Source organism: Triticum aestivum, chromosome 3A (assembly GCF_018294505.1).
Source record: "Triticum aestivum cultivar Chinese Spring chromosome 3A, IWGSC CS RefSeq v2.1, whole genome shotgun sequence".
NCBI lineage: Eukaryota > Viridiplantae > Streptophyta > Magnoliopsida > Poales > Poaceae > Triticum > Triticum aestivum.
Window position 1 is genome coordinate 79082860 of NC_057800.1, and position 19213 is coordinate 79102072.

The 19213-nt window shown below is 43.0% G+C and overlaps 2 protein-coding genes across 2 annotated transcripts; one reads left to right on the plus strand and one right to left on the minus strand.

The window, feature by feature from the left end:
- The first annotated feature begins 9239 nt into the window (after positions 1 to 9239).
- Positions 9240 to 10249, plus strand: LOC100049027 (probable WRKY transcription factor 51). The gene has a single exon (XM_044480833.1). It carries the CDS (start codon positions 9330 to 9332, stop codon positions 10005 to 10007), a length of 678 nt encoding a protein of 225 aa, XP_044336768.1. The 5' UTR covers positions 9240 to 9329; the 3' UTR covers positions 10008 to 10249.
- Positions 10250 to 16588: 6339 nt separating this feature from the next.
- LOC123057980 (probable WRKY transcription factor 72) lies at positions 16589 to 19006 on the minus strand. Its single transcript, XM_044480834.1, has 4 exons — positions 18678 to 19006; positions 18420 to 18491; positions 17647 to 18228; positions 16589 to 17524 (listed from the first exon to the last, which is right to left on the minus strand). Exons 1-4 carry the CDS (start codon positions 18738 to 18740, stop codon positions 16769 to 16771), a joined length of 1473 nt encoding a protein of 490 aa, XP_044336769.1. The 5' UTR covers positions 18741 to 19006; the 3' UTR covers positions 16589 to 16768.
- Between the last annotated feature and the right edge of the window lie 207 nt (positions 19007 to 19213).

Below are 19213 nucleotides of genomic sequence, written 5' to 3' on the forward strand. Positions count from 1 at the left end.
AGATAAGAATCGGAACATAAAGAGAGCATCATGAAGAATATTACTAGCACATTTAAATCTAACACACTTTCTATGCATAGGGATTTTGTGAGCAAACAATTTATGGGAACAAGAATCAACTAGCATAGAAAAGCAAAACAAGCATAACTTCAAGATTTTAAGCACATAGAGAGGAAACTTGATATTATTGCAATTCCTACGAGCATATATTCCTCCCTCATAATAATTTTCAGTAGCATCATGAATGAATTCAAAAATGTAACCATCACATGAAGCATTCTTTTCATGATTCATAAGCATAGAAAATTTACTACTCTCCACATAAGCAAAATTCTTCTCATTCATAATAGTTGGAGCAAACTCAACAAAATAACTATCATGTGAGGCATAATCTAATTGAAAGTTAAAATCATGAAGACAAGTTTCATGGATATCATTATTCTTTATAGCATACATGTCATCACAATAATCATCATAGATAGGACGGATGCTTTCATCATAATAAATTTGCTCATCAAAACTTGGGCGACAAAAAATATCATCTTCATCAAACATAGAATCCCCAAGCTTGTGGCTTTGCATATCATTAGCATCATGGATATTCAAAGAATTCATACTAACAACATTGCAATCATGCTCATCATCCAAAGATTTAGTGCCAAACATTTTAATACATTCTTCTTCTAACACTTTGGCACAATTATCGGAATCCTTATTTTACGAAAGACATTAAAAAGATGAAGCATATGAGGCAACCTTAATTCACTTTTTTGTAGTTTTCTTTTATAGACTAAACTAGTGATAAAACAAAAAATTAAAAGATTCGATTGCAAGATCTAAAGATATACCTTCAAGCGCTAACCTCCCCGGCAACGCCGCCAGAAAAGAGCTTGATCTCTACTACACAACCTTCTTCTTGTAGACGTTGTTGGGCCTCCAAGTGCAGAGGTATGTAGGACAGTAGCAGATTTCCCTCAAGTGGATGACCTAAAGTTTATCAATCCGTGATAGGCGTAGGATGAAGATTGTCTCTCTCCAACAACCAAGCAACCAAATAACAAAGAGTCTCTTGTGTCCCCAACACACCTAATACAATGGTAAATTGTATAGGTGCACTACTTCGGCGAAGAGATGGTGATAAAAGTGCAATATGGATGGTATATATAGGTTTTTATAATCTGAAATTATAAAAACAGCAAGGTAACTAATGATAAAAGTGAGCGAAAACGGTATTTCTTGCAATGTTTCGAAACAAGGCCTAGGGTTCATACTTTCACTAGTGCAAGTTCTCTCAATAATAATAACATAATTAGATCATATAGCAATCCCTCAACATGCAAGAAAGAGTCCCTCCAAAGTCACTAATAGCGGAGAACAAACGAAGAGATTATTGTAGGGTACGAAACCACCTCAAAGTTATTCTTTCTGATCAATCCATTGGGCTATTCCTATAAGTGTCACAAATAGCCCTAGAGTTCGTAGTAAAATAGCACCTTAAGACACAAATCAACCAAAACCCTAATGTCACCTAGATACTCCAATGTCACCACAAGTATCCGCGGGTATGATTATATGATATGTATCACACAATCTCAGATTCATCTATTCAACCAACACAAAGAACTTCAAAGATTGCCCAAAGTTTCTACCGGAGAGTCAAGACGAAAACGTGTGCCAACCCCTATGCATAGATTCCCAAGGTCACGAAACCCACAAGTTGATCACCAAAACATACATCAAGTGGATCAATAGAATACCCCATTGTCACCACGGGTATCCCACGCAAGACATACATCAAGTGTTCTCAAATCCTTAAAGACCCAATCAGATAAGATAACTTCAAAGGGAAAACTCAATCCATTACAATAAGGTAGAGGGGGAGAAACATCATAAGATCCAACTATAGTAGCAAAGCTCGCGGTACATCAAGATCGTGCCAAATCAAGAACACGAGAGAGAGAGAGAGAGAGAGAGAGATCAAACACATGGCTACTGGTACATACTCTCAGCCCCGAGGGTGAACTACTCCCTCCTCGTCATGGAGAGCGCCGGGATGATGAAGATGGCTACCGGTGATGGATCCCCCCTCCGGCATGGTGCCGGGACAGGGTCCCGATTGGTTTTTGGTGGCTACAGAGGCTTGCGGCGGCGAAACTCCCGATCTAGGTTTCTTTTCGGGGGTTTCTGTATTTATAGGAATTTTTGGCGTCGGTCCCATGTCAGGGGGGTCTCCGAGTCATCCACGAGGCAGGGGGCGCGCCCGGGGGGTAGGGCACACCCTCCACCCTCGTGGATGGCTCGGGACTCTTCTGGCCCAACTATTTTACTCCAGGGACTTCTTTTGGTCCATAAACAATTATCAAAAATTGGCACGTCAATTGGACTTCGTTTGGTATTCCTTTTCTGTAAAACTCAAAAACAAGGAAAAAACATAAACTAGCATTGAGCTCTAGGTTAATAGGTTAGTCCCAAAAATCATATAAAATAGCATATAAAACATCCTAGATGGATAATATAATAGCATGGAACAATCAAAAATTATAGATACATTGGAGACGTATCAATGACATCCATCGCTGGGACGATGGCTGCTAGGCACTGTCGTGGCATGCATGATGACCATCAGTGGGACGACGGTGGTCGGAAGCGACATGATGGTGTCTTCCCTTTCGGCGATTTCTCCTTTGGCTGCCTAGTTCTATATGAGTAGGTCGGTAGAGTGTTGTAGGGTGACTATAGTGGCACACATCATAGATGTATTCTTTCTAAGGTGAAAACCCATAATCTTGCCTTCTCACTTGATTAGGCAATGTCGATGTCCATGTGTCATTACATTGTTGAAGGTGTTGGTTTGAAGATCTACTCCGGGACGATAACCCTTAGTCTAACATCTAGTTGGAGCATCTAACATCGACACACAAGCGGTTGTTTCTTCCTGGAGGCATTGTCTTCGAGCGTTGCACCTTTGTATGCTAATATGTCGCCGTAGATTTGAGGGTGCTATCATGAGGCATGTCCTATGTGGATGGCCTCATGTTTGTCCTCTTTATAATCTGATTTTCAGAAATTATTGATAATTAATAACATATAGTTGTGTGCATCACGCTATGCTGAGGCCGAACGTCTTTTCCTCTGTTTGAAAAAAATTTCACTCGCAATGGAGCCGGACGAGATTACACACTCTCGTGACAGCCCTCGAGGTGTATGCAACTATTATGTATGCGCAACGTCTTTTCCTCTGTTTGAAAAAAATTCACTCGCAATGGAGCCGGACGAGATTACACACTCTCGTGACAGCCCTCGAGGTGTATGCAACTATTATGTATGCGCACACAGTCGCACACCACACTTGACTTGATTGTGCACACGGCCAACCTCTCACAGGTTCCTGATAGCTATAAATGATGGTCTTCCATCGCCAAACCTAATCGGGTACTGGTAAACATTGAAAACTCGTTTAGGCGAACATCAATAACAATAATATATATCCAACGGTGGGCTGGGTGTGCGTGTTTGTCCCTCTCAAACCACCATTTAGAGTGGCGTATTTCGAAGTTGACTGATTTCAGTTCGTTATCAATCAAATTTTGCACCATACAAACAACAACGACACACAACGCCATCAAGTTGATTGATTTTCAGTTTGGTATCGATCAATTTTTTGCACCATACATACACCAACACACGACATTATAAAATAAAAACCCGTTTTACATGATTTCCAAACCTTAATAGCAGTCTTGCTTGGTACGATTTACATGTTTTAGAATTTGTAGAAACAAATGCAACATGCTTATATTACTTGTGCTAGATAGAGATTTTACACAAAATCACATAAAAGAATTACACCCAAAACTTACTATATATTCTCTTTATAGGAAAATTACACTAAGAAATATATAGCATTTTACAACTATTAATATTTTGCATCATAACTGCATAGCATTTCGTATACATTTGTCGAGTTATTTTAATGATGCATACTTATATACATAGCTGAGCAAATCGAACAATTAATCCGTCATCTAAGATTTGTTCACAAAGTCAAAATAAAATAAATACAATACATGCATGCCACTAATATATCTATATCTATATATCTATACAAAAATAAAAAGAGAGAGTTGCGGAGATGCAACAAATCTCACATGTTCAATTGTATCTATCCAACGTCTATGTTCGTCCGATGTCTTAGCATTAAATATGTTTAGCACTAACACATTTAGCACCTTTCACTAGTTAATATCATGTCCAATATCAACGTTAGTGTTAACCAAGTAATTATATACCCTACTAAATATCTTGACTATATATTAATGTGTAATACAATTAATACCTTGCATAATATCAACATGCATTGCACACACACAATTTACTAGTGACAACAAAGCATGAAGATCATTCCCGTATGTCAGTGAACCAGGAAAGGTAGTCCAGAAAAACATGCATGTATACCCACTAGTACTAATTATGACTCATAACTAACAACAGTTTATACAATTAATTCCAAATCAAACACATGCCTAAAACAATCAAGTCGGCACGCATGCATGTAATTACCGCCACCCTAATTTTTTTATTTTACTTCCCTCCTTTTTTTCTTTTCTTTGCGAGGGTGTTACTTTTGCCTTACCTCCGGTATACAATGTGAATGCATGCATCTATCCCTATGTCTAGATGAATCTCCAATGAGTAAATCGTGAGACACCACTAGCAAATATCGCGTAGCTGGCTATTTAGTCTTCACCTTCATAATAACTTAACTTGTGTAAGCTTCAAAACATAAGCAAGATTTACTAGTTGTTGGCACAATGCAATAACAAGAGTTTAACAGTTAACCAAACGACAACTTGCAAAAGTTGTCAATCAAAAGAGCTATAAAACTTTTCATTTGAAAACCTCAATTGCAACCTTGTGGCCCAAGATTTCGATGCAACCCAGCTAACCAAATGGGCCAAAAATGCATCCTAAAGGCCTGGGGGGGGGGGGGGGGGGGGGGATGCAACACATCCGAAGTGCATGCAACTTCTATTTATGTGCAGACAATGACACACTACGAGATTGTGCGCGCGCCCAACATTTCACCGGCACCCGTTGGCCTTACCCATAAGTGGCATTTTTCCGTTGACAAACCTAATTGTTTGGTAGGGTATTGGGAAACATTGAAAACTTGTTTAGGTGAACACCAGTCATAATGTACATCCAATAGTGGGATTGGTGTGTGTGGTTGTCCCTCTAAAACCACCATTTGGGGGCTATCTATTTAGAAGTTGATCGATTTCAGTTTGTTATCAATCAATTTTTTGCACCATACAAACAACGACACATGCCACTATCAAGTTGATTGATTTTAAGTTCGGTATCAATCAAAATTTTGCACCATACATACAATGACACATAACATTATAATTAAAAACCCACTTTACATGATTTTGAAACCTCAATTGCAGCCTTTCTTGGTATGATTCGCCCACTTCAAAACCTGTAAAAACAAATGTAATAGGCTTGCTTGCACTAGATAAAGATTTTACACAAAAACACATAAAATTTTACACCAGGAACTTATTATTGTATGCATGGGAAAATTACAGCAAGAACTGTATGCCATTTTACAACTATAAAGATATTGCATCATAGTTGCATAGCATTTCACATACATTTGCAAAGTTATTTTAATGATGCATATTTATTTATATAAAAAAAAGCAAATCAAGCAATTAAGCCACAATCTAAAATGCTTCATGAAGTCAAAATAAAATAGAATACAATATGTGCACGCCACTATTGCCAACAACGAAGGGAGATCATTCTCGTAAGTCACTGAACCAAGAAATGCAGTCCAGAAAAAAGGTGCATGCATACCCACCGGTACTAATTATGACTCGTAACTAACAACAATTGATACAATCAATTTCCAAATCAAACACATGCCGGAAACGATCAAGTCGGCGCGCACGCGTGTAGTTACCATCATCCTAAAAAAAATATGTCCCGCCTTTTTCTTTTCTTTGGAGGGTGTTACTTCCGCCTTTCTCGACTAATCTTCAATGAGGAAGCGAGACATCGCTGTTAAATATTGCTTGACTGTCTATTCAAGCTTCACCTTTATGATAATAATAATTATTTAAGCTTAAAAAAGAAGCAAGATTTACTATCCGTTAGCGCACCACAACAAGGGTTTGCAAGTTAACGGAATGACAACATATGCAGAAGCTGGCAGTGGGAGCGTTATAAAAGCTTTCGGTTCAAAACCTCAATTGCCGCCATGCAGGACAAGATTTTGGTGTAGCCCAGCTAATCAAATGGGCCAAAAAGGTATCCCAAGGTGCAGGTAACGCAACACATCGGAAGTGTATGAAACTGCTATTTACATGCCCATCCTTTCACTTTCACGTGCTCACAGTGGCCTTAGCTATAAATGACGATCTCCCATCGCCAAGCATAATCGTCTGGTAGGGTATTGGCAAACGTTGAAACTAGTTTAGGTGAGTACTAGTTACATCCAATGGTGGGTTGGGGTGTCCCTCTAAAACCACCATTTGGGGGTTATCTATTTAGAAGTTGACTAATTTTCAGTTTGTTGTCAATCATTTTATTTTTTTTGCACCATACAAACAACTACACATGCCACTTGTAAGTTGATTGATTTTCAATTCGGCATCAATCAAAATTTTGCACCATACATACAACGAAAGATGACGTTATTATAACTAAAAGACCCACTTTACGTGATTTCAAAACCTCAATTACAGCCTTGCTTGGTATGATTTACCTGTTTTAGAACTGGTAAAAACAATATAATGTACTACTTCTGCTAGATAAAGATTTTACAGAATAACACATAAGAAATTACACCAGGAACTTACTATTGTCTGTATATATGGGAAAATTATAGTAGGAACCGCAGTAGCATTTTACGACCATAAAGATTTTAGGTGTGGCTAGGTCTCAGTCGGCTGAGATTTAACAAAGTCTCAATCATATGACATATCATGAAAAAATAAAAAGTAAAATCTGAAAAGAAAATTTTGCACGGATCTCGAAGTATGATCTAACGAATATAGCGCCGACTGAGACATAACAAAGTCTAAGTCGACTGAGACTTAGCAAGATCGAAAGATTTTGTATCATAGTTGCATAGCATTTCACATGCAATTGCCTAGTTCTTTTAATGACGTGTATTTCTTTATATAAATGAGCAAGTTGAGCAATTAAGCCACCATCCAAAATGCGTTCATGAAGTCAAAAATAAATAAAATAAGTACGTGCATGCCACTAATGACAACAACAAAGGGAGATCATTCCCGTACGTCGAAAAGCTGTCCAGAAAAAGATGCATGCGTACCCACTAGTACTAATTAATACTTTTTTAAAAAAGTACTAATTAATACTCGTAACTGTAACAACGATTGATACAATTAATATCCAAATCAAACACACGAGGAAAACGGTCAAGTCCGCATGCACGCATGTAACTATTTTTACCCTTTTTTCTAAATTTTCTTTGGACCTGATAAGTGTAATATGTGTGACACAAACATATGGCAACTTCAAATGTTTTTTATGACAAGTTAGTGACGTGAGGATAGCAAATTTGTTTTTTTTAGAAATGAGGATAGCAAATTTAGTTGTCAAGCATGACAACTTTTTTTCGGATGGCAGTTTCAGTTTCTTTTTGATTTTTTTTCGATGGCAACTTTAGTTGTAATAAAAAAAGTCAGGGTCGGAGTACTTCGTGCCTCACATGTGACATTTATCGGTTTGGATTTTTTTTTTACAGTTTTGCTAAAGCACATCTAGATGTGCCATAAGTATTGCAAATCTAAGTCATATGTCATTGATCTTACATTAAGATTCGTGTGAATATTTTCTTTTTTTCTTTTTTTTTCTTTTTATGCTTGATTCACTTATTTAGATGTGCAATAACTAGAGCACATCTAGATGTACCTTAGACACACTCTTTGTTTTACTTCCCCCTTTCTTTTTCTTTGCAAGGGTGTTACTTCCGCCTTACTTCCGGTATACAATGCAAATCCATGTATCTATCCGCATGTCCGGATGAATCTTCAATGAGGAAAGCGCGAGACATCACTGTCATATATCGCCGGCTGGCTACACAATCTTCACCTTCATGATAACATGAATTATTTAATAAGCTTCAAAAAGGTAGCAAGATTACTAGCGGTTGGCGAGCCACAAGATTTACAAGAGTTTTGCAGTGAACCAAACGACAACATATGCAAAAACTGCCAGCGGAGAGAGTTATAACACCTTTCATTTCAAAATAGTAATTACTCGGTGCTAAGAACTAGACATATTGGGTGCTGTTTTTATTCTTCTTAAAATCAGCTAAGAATTGAGTCGAGACTATGGCTACTCAATTGCTGGCTAGAGAGTAGGCTAGCTAGGTGGCGCTTGTCTGATAGACTACCCTGGTCAGGTGCACCGCACGTACACAAAATTAAGAGTTAGTGGGATTCGATCGACCGGCCGGCCGGTGCAATGGACTTGACCGCCAACGCTAATTTGGACCCGAAAAGCTCTTCAGCTGGATTTTGGGTGTACTCCACTGTTGCGGATTTGAGCGCCGTTGTCTCGTTGTCATCACATGTACGTAGTATTATTTTCTTCAATTTCGCGTATCTGAGCCCGATGTTTATACGTACGTAGTATTATTTTCTCGCCAGAGCACCGATGTCTCGTTGTCATTACAACAGTGGAGTACTACACCCAAAATCCAGCTGACGAAGATCGTGATGTACCGGCCGATCGATCGGACGGCGAGGAACGTACATAGATGGATACATATACTTATCCTGTACGATCGTGGATGGCCGTGGCTATGCAATGGCGGCGCTGCGCGCCGGCCTGTGGCAACCGCCGGCGTACTGCAGCCAATTAAACGACGCACGCCGGCCGGGGCCATCCATCGGCGGCCACAACGGTCCAGATGAATGATCCAAAGGCCACATTTAAGTCTCCTCTTGACTAGCCAGGCCGGCCGTTGCTTCTCCGGACTGCCCGGCCGCCCGCCCGCCCGGCCGGTCCACGTCGGGGATAATCCGAAAGCGCACGCGCACGTACGCCCCCATCACGGGCGCCACAGCGATCAAATCGCCATGTGACTAGCTGACGCGACGCGACACCATCGGAACCTTCACCGTACGTACCCGCCGCGTGAAGCATCCATGAAGCTCGCCGGCCGTTCGTGGCTAGTATAAATCGCGGGCCATGCCGCGGGGAATTCCGTCAAAGCAGTTAGCTCAGGCCCACCGCCGCCCACCACTAACGTAGCACGCTAGTACGTAGCTCGTCTGTGCACTGCACTCATGGCAGCTTCGCTGGGACTTACCGGCCATGAGACCAGCTACCCGGCCCACCCGGCGGCCTCCTCCTTGTACAACTTCCAAGCCGGTGATCCCTTCGCGGCAGCGGCGGGCGGTGCCGCGGAGCTGAGCTTCCCGGAGCTCGTGGACGCCGCTCGGCCCTCCGACTACTCGCTGCTTCCGGCGTTCGGCGCCGCTGGAGGCGAGGCGATGAACATGTACGAGCGGAGTGTCGTCTTCCCTATGACGACCTCCTACTACTGCGACGGCGCCGGGATGTTCGACGGCGACGCTTCGGCGAGGGCGAGAGGAGGAGGGATCGGTGCTATGGCGGGGCGGCCGTCGGGGAGGATCGGGTTCCGGACTCGGTCGGAGGTGGAGGTGCTAGACGACGGGTTCCGGTGGAGGAAGTACGGCAAGAAGGCGGTGAAGAGCAGCCCCAACCTGCGCAACTACTACCGGTGCTCCGCCGAGGGGTGCGGGGTGAAGAAGCGGGTCGAGCGCGACCGCGACGACCCGCACTACGTCCTCACCACCTACGACGGCGTCCACAACCACGTCACCCCCGGCAGCACGCCGAGGGCGTCCCCGGCGTACTCGGCGCCGGCGGCACCCGCTTGGACCTGGAGCGAGCTGCATGCGGCGGCGGCGGCGGGGGCTCACTCCTCGGAGTCCTACTGAACTGAGCTACTGATCGATCAGTACGAGTACGTAGCTGTGGTTAGTTTTATGATCGATTACGGTTCAGAAATCTCACGGATGCATGTATACGATTTGTTGCCTTGATGGTGGTGTGCCTGCCGTCACCGAATAATTCGGTCGCTTCCACGGCCATTGTGCACGGTGGAAACGCCGATCGACGGCATGCAGTATCTATCTGTAAAAAGAAAATAAATTGGTGCACGAACAGGTTAACAAACGCACATACGTATGGCAATCATTCATTGGCAAGTTGGTAGGCTCCACATACCACAATACTAATCCGTCCATCCTTTCAGATCCTCTTAAAATAATGTAGTTCTACGAAGTTTTGTACTGTAAATGAGTTGAGTTCGAGCGAGCTGAACTAGCTATGCTCGGCACTAATATTCGAGCGACTTCAAACAAATCGAAGCTCAAGGTCAAGCTATAAAAGTGGCCCAGCTTGTAATGATCCCAAGTTGATTTTAAACTAGTTTCGGCTAAATAACTTTTTTTTACTAATTTTAGATAATTTTTCGAACTAGATAGGACACAACACAACATAGGAAACCAATATAAAATATTATTCCAATCAAAATGATGATAATATAATTTTTTTCAAGGTAGTTTGTTTTATTCTCTCTCAATTGAAGACTGGTACTACTTAATAGCAAAAGATCGTGGATGAGCTAACAAGAGAGAAAACAAAGGTGCATCTGCTCTCAAACCTTGGCAACAAATAACAGGATAGCTAACACATTGGCCATGTATCATCTTGTTGTGGCCTAAATTTTCTCCAGCTTAATTAAGATTCAATGTTTGCTAGTAGATAAAATGAAGAAAATCATACACAAACACAACATATATGATACACCCTCCGTCCCATATTAGTTGTAGATGAAATGGATATATGCATCTAGATGCATTTCAGTGCTAGATACATCAGTTTAAACGACAACTGATATGGAATGGAACGAGTAATGAATTATCTTATTTCCATATAATATATACATCAACCAAAAATTGAGCGAATCAATGTTGGCTCAATATGAGCTCATTTTTCAATCAAGCTACATAAAATACTCATGCTTAGCTTATTTCTTTTTAAGTCGGTCTTGAGTCGAGCCGAAAGACATATCAATATCAAGTGGCTCACAGTCTCGATGTTTTCTTAGAAGCCTAGTGGACGGCGAACCGCATATATTATGCCATAGCAAGAACATAGTCTAGAAACAGGCCAAATTTCTTTTCTGATACAAATTTTTTGACTAGTCTTTTGTTTCTTGACCAGAAATTTGACTAACTTTGGGGGCACGAAACTCTGAAAAGATGACCAATTACTACTGGAATTCAAAGAGGGTCCTTAGCTAGCTTCGACCTAGGAATTAGCCGTTCTGTTCCTCCAAACAGATTTTCTACTATCTGTTTAGACTAGAAAGTGAGTAATTTTGGAGGCACAAAACTGTGAACTTCTTTTTGTGGGGTAAAAAAAACTGTTAACTGATGTTTGACAATTACTATACACGTGTGTGCATGTTTTTCAGATGCACGTGTTTGCCCTCGCAGTCCAGGGATTAGGCCATACTTACTGTTTTTATAGAAATCATAATGATTGGATCAGGAGTGCCGGAGTGCGATGAGAAATTTTTTTCCCGCTGCAACACATGGGCCATTTTTCTAGTCAAGATTAAAGGCTGGTCTATATTGAGCCTAGATTTTTTTAGCCACATATTGACCCTAGATATGGGAGTCCCTAATCAGCGCCTTAAGCGCCCTACTAGCCAACTGACCCACAAGTGCTGCTCCCGTGGGCCGGCCCAAGAACTAGCTCGTTTTCCCTGGCTCGCTCGGTTGACTTGCTTGATCTGTTCCCTGCTGTTCATCCATTGACTAGCTAAACAGTTGACTTTTCCAAAAAAAATCATGAAATTAAAAAAAACATGAATTTTAAAAAGTTCATAAATTCAAGAAGTTTGTGAATCTGAAAAAGTTCATCAATTTAAAAAAGTACGTGAATTTGAAAAGGTTCACAAAATTTGAAAATAAGTACATAAATTTCATAGAAGTTCTGAAATTGAAAAGGTTCGTGAAAATTTTAAAAAGTTCATCAATTTTTCAAAAAAATCATCAAATTTTTAAATCAGTTTCACAATTTTTCAAAAAAAGTTCATAAATTTTCAAAAAAAAATCACTGATTTTTAGAAAAAGTTCACAAGTTTGAAAAAAGTTCATCGATTTTGAAAGAAAGGTTCATGATTTTTTTTAAAAAGTTCAACCATTTTGACAAAAAATCAGTAATTATGTAAAATTCAGAATTTGGAAAAAATGTAAAATTGAAAAGAGTTTGTGGATATGAAAATAGTATGAATTGAAAAAAGTATCACGCATTTTTAAAAAGAAATAAAAATAAAAAAGAAAGGAAAAACCATATAAGAACCAACCAGCGAATTGGGAAACCCGGTTTGGGATACGAAGAGAAGAAAGGAGAAAAGAGTTGTAATTATTCACAAGAAGGTTTTTTCAGACATAATTATTCACAAGAAGTGAGCTGGACTGGTTGGTTATCGCAGCTTCTATCGCACGAGCAGGTCGCTAGTTCGAATCACTTCTGGCTCACGGTTAACATGAAAAAGAAGGGGGGAATGGGCCAACCCAAGAACCTGATCACCTCGGCCCATTAACTGGCCAAGATATATATGGCCTATTAGTTTATTTTTAGGATTACCTTTGGCCTATTAGTGATCCAGAAGCCCTTTTGTTATGCAGGTTTTTTAGGACAGATAGCGGTCTAAGTTAGTCTAGGGCCACTAGCGGGCCAGGTTTGTACGTGCCTTTTAGCGGTCCAAGTACCGCTAATAAATGGTCCAAGTTTGCCTCCATACACATTAGCAACCTATCATACCAATGGAGATGATGCAATGAATTATCTTAAAGATTGCAATTAATTAGTTTTCCGTAATCTGGAAAACAAATAATTTGTGTTATAGCTATGCATTGCTTACATATATACATCTCATAGTTCATACACACACATCACAGAACATGTATACTAACAGAATCACCATTTAAATTCAGTTTTTTAAAATGGATTGCCCTTGGATTTAGATAGCAGAAGCCACAACGTTTGTTTCGTCTCCGCGTGCTTTTTTTTGTCTTTGTGTGCTTCTTTCTGACTTATTTCATCTCTTGTTTGACTTTGGTGAGGAGTGCATTTGATTACTCTATTTTTTTCCTCGAGATGTCGACTACATCTCACAATGCACTTAATGCTCTTCTTTCTGCCAATAGTAGACCCTCAAGAACTTAACACATGGTTACTTCAACTGCCCTTATTGTACTTCGACATCATGTGGGAATGTGGACGTGGCACTACTCGCACAAATTGATCTTTGGGTTGACCATTGTGCCCTAGTTTGAACTACATCATGAAAAATTTCAGGTAGTGGACATGAGTAGGGAAAATGAAAGTTACAGCAATGACCCAGATAATGATTGGATTGTTTTTACATGGTAAATTATCCATGAATTATTTTGCATATTGAAACTATACTCGAAAAACATGAAAATCTATATTTTATGACTTGAACTTGCAGTAACTGAAGACTAATTAAAAATCTATTGAAGATGATAGTCAGTGTACCACGAGTATATACAAATATCTCTTTTTCATCATTGTAAGGAGCATGATATGACAAAAAGGACAACCACTTTGTAGGCAACTTCGCAGCACCAATTATTATATTTTGAGAATTAAACATTTGATATCTCTTGAAAGGAGCACTTTAACATTGTGTGCCTCATACAAACTAACAAGACTGTCCTACAACAGAATTGTAACACTCTTAAGGAGTCTAATGAAGTGTACATGCATTTCTTTATGATGTCCATGAGTTCTGGAACTCCATTACAACAGGTGGAAAATTATATCTTAACTCACACTTTACTTCCCCATTTGGTATTCAACCCCACCTAGAATGACTGGGGGGTGGGGCCACCGCCCATTGAGGCAACCTGGGGTAAATCATCAAAGCCCTAGTATAGTGTGGAAAATAATCTAATTCCCCAGCAACAAGTAGCACTTTATTAATTGGCCAACTCAGTTCGAGACTGAAAACAAGCAATTGAAGCAAATAGTTCAGCTATGGCTCAGAAAAACAAGCAATTGAACTCGTGTACGCGAAAAATCTTTCGCACCTGGATTACACATCGAGAAAACAAGCATACATGGATGCCTCAAGCACACCATTGGCCTAATGATATTTAACCATGTGGTATCTCTGCCTTTTAATGAAATGACCAATTAAACATCGCGTACCACACATAATAAACTAGTTGGCCGTTTTCTAATGATCCTAAAAATGAAAATGATAGGGAGTCTATGAAGTGCAAAATCATTCATTAGTGCCACATATAACTCTTGGATCCACAATACAACACGCGTGATTGTTGGCCCGTTGGCCAACTTAGTTAGATCTTGACAAACAAGCATTTGAACCAAACAATTTAGTCAAACAAGCAAGTGAATTGTGTGCAATTGTCTACACTGCAGTACTTGCCGAGAACCGTCGACAAGCATGCCGCCATACACACCACATGTCATAGTAATTTAAATGAAGTGAATTACTGTAGCCCGATGTATAGACTCATTGTAGCTCTTTTTGTTGCAACATTCTTTGAAGATGTCCCTGATATCCCATACAAGTAAATATAGTCCTTGTAGTTCATTGTTCCAACTATACATTTGTCACGGTTAATTTTAATCTCATATAATGGCTCGAATGAATTACTGATAGATTGTATACAACAGTACAAGAAGGGTGCATGTTTAATGGGCGTGCTTCACTCTCGGATTTTGCTACTTCCAGGTGGCAACTCCAAGAGAAAAATTAATTTGCTAGTTCTAGTTGCCAGCTCTATAATAAGTAATAACAACCAATTAATCTGGCAACTTAGGAAGATCTAGAACGCACATAAAGTTATATTCAGAGCAGTGTGACAACTTAAAAGGTACTACATGATATACAAAACAATAGTAGTAGGAATGAAGTAATAGCGATCATTTGATGTTGTAAATTATGACAAAACAAAAGAATTGGGCCTAAATGTTCATTGACTTGTAATTCATCATCAAGTACACATAAGTTGCTCACTGTGACAAGTTTTAATCTACTATTGCTAGTAGAAGAACACGATGCAGAATAAAATTGAATGTAGATATGTCCGAATTCTAAGCTACGTTATTACTCCTAAGAGAATCAATGTAGTCATCACTTGTCGAAGAAGAGTACTTGGTTCTCGCTGGCATGTGGGCATCATGAGTGTCCGTGGGAGCCCGTAGTCATGTAAGTTTTGTCGAGGCTGATGGTGTTGCGGTGGTTGTCGGTGTAGGTGAAGCGGCTCCGTTGCTTATGTTCTGGTATCTATTGACACCCAGGAAGCTAATCTGATCTGCTGTAGTGGAAGACGTCGTCACTTAAATGGATCTAGTGTGGTGGACAACAGGCTCGGTGAACAGAAAAGGGTCAACCCTAATCACACACACCACCTACCAAAATTCATGAAATTACATCAAAACCTAATCCTCTTGTGATGAACGATGATGCCAATCGGACATACATTCCATGACCATTCGCCCCAGATAGTGTGTCCCATCTCATCGCATCGGCTGCGACAAAACATGGGTGCCACCATGGAGTCGTAATCCTACCCGCCGATGCACTTCGTTCCGGTTTCGAATGTATTAATTGCCTTCTCATGCCTACAATTTGTATCATGTTTTAGGGTTTTTTTTTTGCATTGTAGATGTAGCAGTTTACTGCGATCGTTTGCCCGTTTTTCTTTGATTTCACCAAGATCCCCGGAATCACGAGATTGGGAACATTCATTAGAGAACGCTCATTTGTGGTAGAAAATATGTGATTGGATGCCATAAAACCTTCCATACGATGAGAAGATGTGTCAGGAAACTGCATTCGGCTCTCCAGAAGAGAGGATGATGTGTGGTACGAGCACAACCACTCGTAGCAGCGGTCGTACCGCACGGCGCCGTCTCCCTTGGGTCGACTACTTCCATCCCATGCAATCGAATCTGACAAACAGAGAGATTCCACCATACGAAGCAATATCAGAACCTCACCACCGGAGGGGGAATCGACATAAGGGTCTTTACCTCACCATTGCTTCAATTACACAGACCACGACGTCGATCTCCATCATCATCATCCATGCCATCGACAACAACTCTTCCATCCGTTTCATTGTAATCCTAAACCAATTGTGGATTCACAAGTGTCTCACTTTAATCATTCCTACGCTATTGATAAGAACACCTCGATGATGTCTTGTGCCTCTATGTCTGAGTAGATCCCTATTTCTCAGTGAGATCGAGGAACCCTGATATTTTTATGAACTGAATGTCAACAAAACACCAAGTCCGGCACACCATAACGCCACAAACTTTGTGCTTCATCGCGTATGGAACCCTAAGAACAAGTTGGTATACGAGAGCATAAACAAGTTTAATCCCCTAAATCACATGCCTCGCTATGTGCATATACAGCTGGGACGATCTGATCGCTTTCTTTCTCACAGTACATATACAGTTGACTCATCCATGCCATATATGTGCAATTAATTGTACATCAACTAATCCCTAGACTAGATCGATGACCATGTGTCGATCTCCCAAGCCAATTCATACACCAAAACGAAGTAAATTTAACTGCGTGAACAAAAAGATCTACACGGCGCGAGTCGATCGATCACTTGTGCGCCGCCGCCCCGGCGCCGCGCCCCATGTAGGACGTGATCGCCGCCGCCAGCACCGACTGGAAGCTCGGGTCCGACGTGATCGCCTTCGCGATCGTGTCCGTCACCGCCGGCGCGGCCGCGGGCGCGCCATGGACGACGCCGCCGCTGGACGTTCTCTGCAGGTACGAGGACGAATGGGCGGCGCCGTACAGCTGCTCCGCCCTCGTCGTCGCCATGCCCAGGCCGAAATGCTGCCCCATCGCCGGCAAGGAGCTCTTGCCGTAGAACGGAAGGCCCCCGGCGTACGGCGCCAGGTAGCCGCTGCTCCACGCCGCCGGCAGCGCCTTGGACTCGTACCCTGCCGCGTAGGGAGACTGGTACTGCTGCTGCATGAGCGAGTGCGGGGCGGTGAGGTCGAGCGTGACGGTGGGGCAGGACGCGATGGTGGAGATGGTGGTCGGGCCCAGGAGCCCCGCGGACGCGAAAGGGAGGTGGTGCCCGTGGGACGAGGACGAGGAGGAGCCGGCGAGCAGCATGGACGCCGCGGCGGAGGTGGTGGACGCCATGGCCGCGGCGGCCGGCGGCAGCGGGTGGCTGTGCGTGCCCTCGTACGTCGTGATCAGGATGGACATGTCGTCGGCGCATCTCTGCACCTGCTTCCGCACCGGGCAGGACGGCGCCACGGTGCACCGGTAGTAGGCGCGCGGGCACGGGTTCCCCTTGGAGATCTTCTGCCCGTACTTCCGCCATTGGCACCCATCGTTCATCTGCTCATCATCAACACACAAACTTGGTTAGCTCATCATGATTTTGAATTCAAAAGTATTTTCATCATGAAAACACGTACAGAATCTTGTACGTATGTATGTTGTACTAAGCGCGAACGTACCGTGGGGGTGTCGCATTTGACACGGACGGAAACCCTAGCCTTCTTGGCCTGCTGCTGGAGCACCTCGTCGTCGGCTCCGTCAACCCCGGCGCCGGGGCTCTTGCGCGCTTTGGTCGCCGGCGGGCACGCGGCGGCCGGCAGCTGGTGACCGGGCGCGGCGTCGTCGTCCGCGCTGCTGTCGGAGCTGAGGTTCATAAGAGGCGTAGCCGACGGGCGGGCGGCCTGCCTGTCGTCGCCGTCCGTGGAGCGGCGGCTGCTCAGCCCGAGCGACAGCTGATCGTCGGGGTCGGTCTCGGTGCCGGACGACGACGAGGACAGCGACCTCTGGTGGGCGCCCTTGGGACGGGCGTAACCGCCGCTGCCGAGGCACAGAGAGACGAGATCGTCGGCGGTAGGCGCCGGCGCGGGGGCGGCAGGGAGCTTGTCGGCGGCCGGTGGTTGGTGCTTGACCTTGACGGCGTCCTGGAAGTGCGTCTGGAGCGACTGGTAGTCCCTGACGATGTGGGAGAGCAGCGTCTTGAGGCGCTCGTTCTCCTCCCTCACCTCGCCCATCTCCGCCTTGGTCGCCTCCAGCTTGTCGTCCTGGACATGATAACCAAGAAAAATCATTAGATGATGCGAACTATATACGTATCATACTAGTGATTCTTCGTAAATAAACACGATATTTAATTTGGTGTGCAATTCATTCTCAACTTGCTTCTGTTTCTTACATACTAATTAAACAGCTCTCAATTTGACTTTCAGATCATAGTTCGTACTGTAGTTCGTACCTTGCTGGTGGTGATCGGATTTCTTTGCGTGGACGGGAAACTCTCAAGGACCATCGGAAGGGCGCTTGCGATCTGCAGACCAAACAATTAAAGCTAATTCAGTTTCAGCTCGATCTCAAGAACGAACATGTAGCTATAGGGTACACGCTCATCGATCAGCAACTCAATTATTCATGGTGATGCACAGCACCGCCGAGTTAACATGCATCTACTCTAGTAGACAACTCAAGGAAAGGAGCAGATTATGCGTGTACATACATCCATGGTCTCCGGCTTGTTCTCCTCTTTCACCGGCGGCGGCCTCTCGACGGCAACGTCCATGGACGGATCAGTCACGAGATGGCAAAGGAGAGAGGGAGCTTTGTTTGCTTTGGATGAGCAAGAGACGGCTTGTGGTTGCAGTAGCCCCGCGCCCTCCTTATAAAGAAGGATCGGAATCGGAGCGACGACGACGACTAGGACGTCGAAGCCTACACTTTCTGACTCGCCGGGGATTAAACTAATGGATAACCAGCAGCTGCTGCGTGGCCCGCGTATCAAATCTCAAATCCCAGTGCCTGGCTCCTTATTCCTTAACCTACCATCACGGCGGCTCGGTTGCTGGTTCCCGTCCAGACCACCGATCGAGCGAGCAAACGAGCTTATAAACAATGTCAACGCGTGTACCCGGCTAGCCAGCCTCCCTCATGGGCAGCAGGCAAGCAGGCAGGCAGGTCTACCAAGCTAGCTAGCGAGTGAGGTCAGCAGGCTGCCTTGGCTTCCCCGCTCCCCAATATAATACCGCCCTCGCGGCC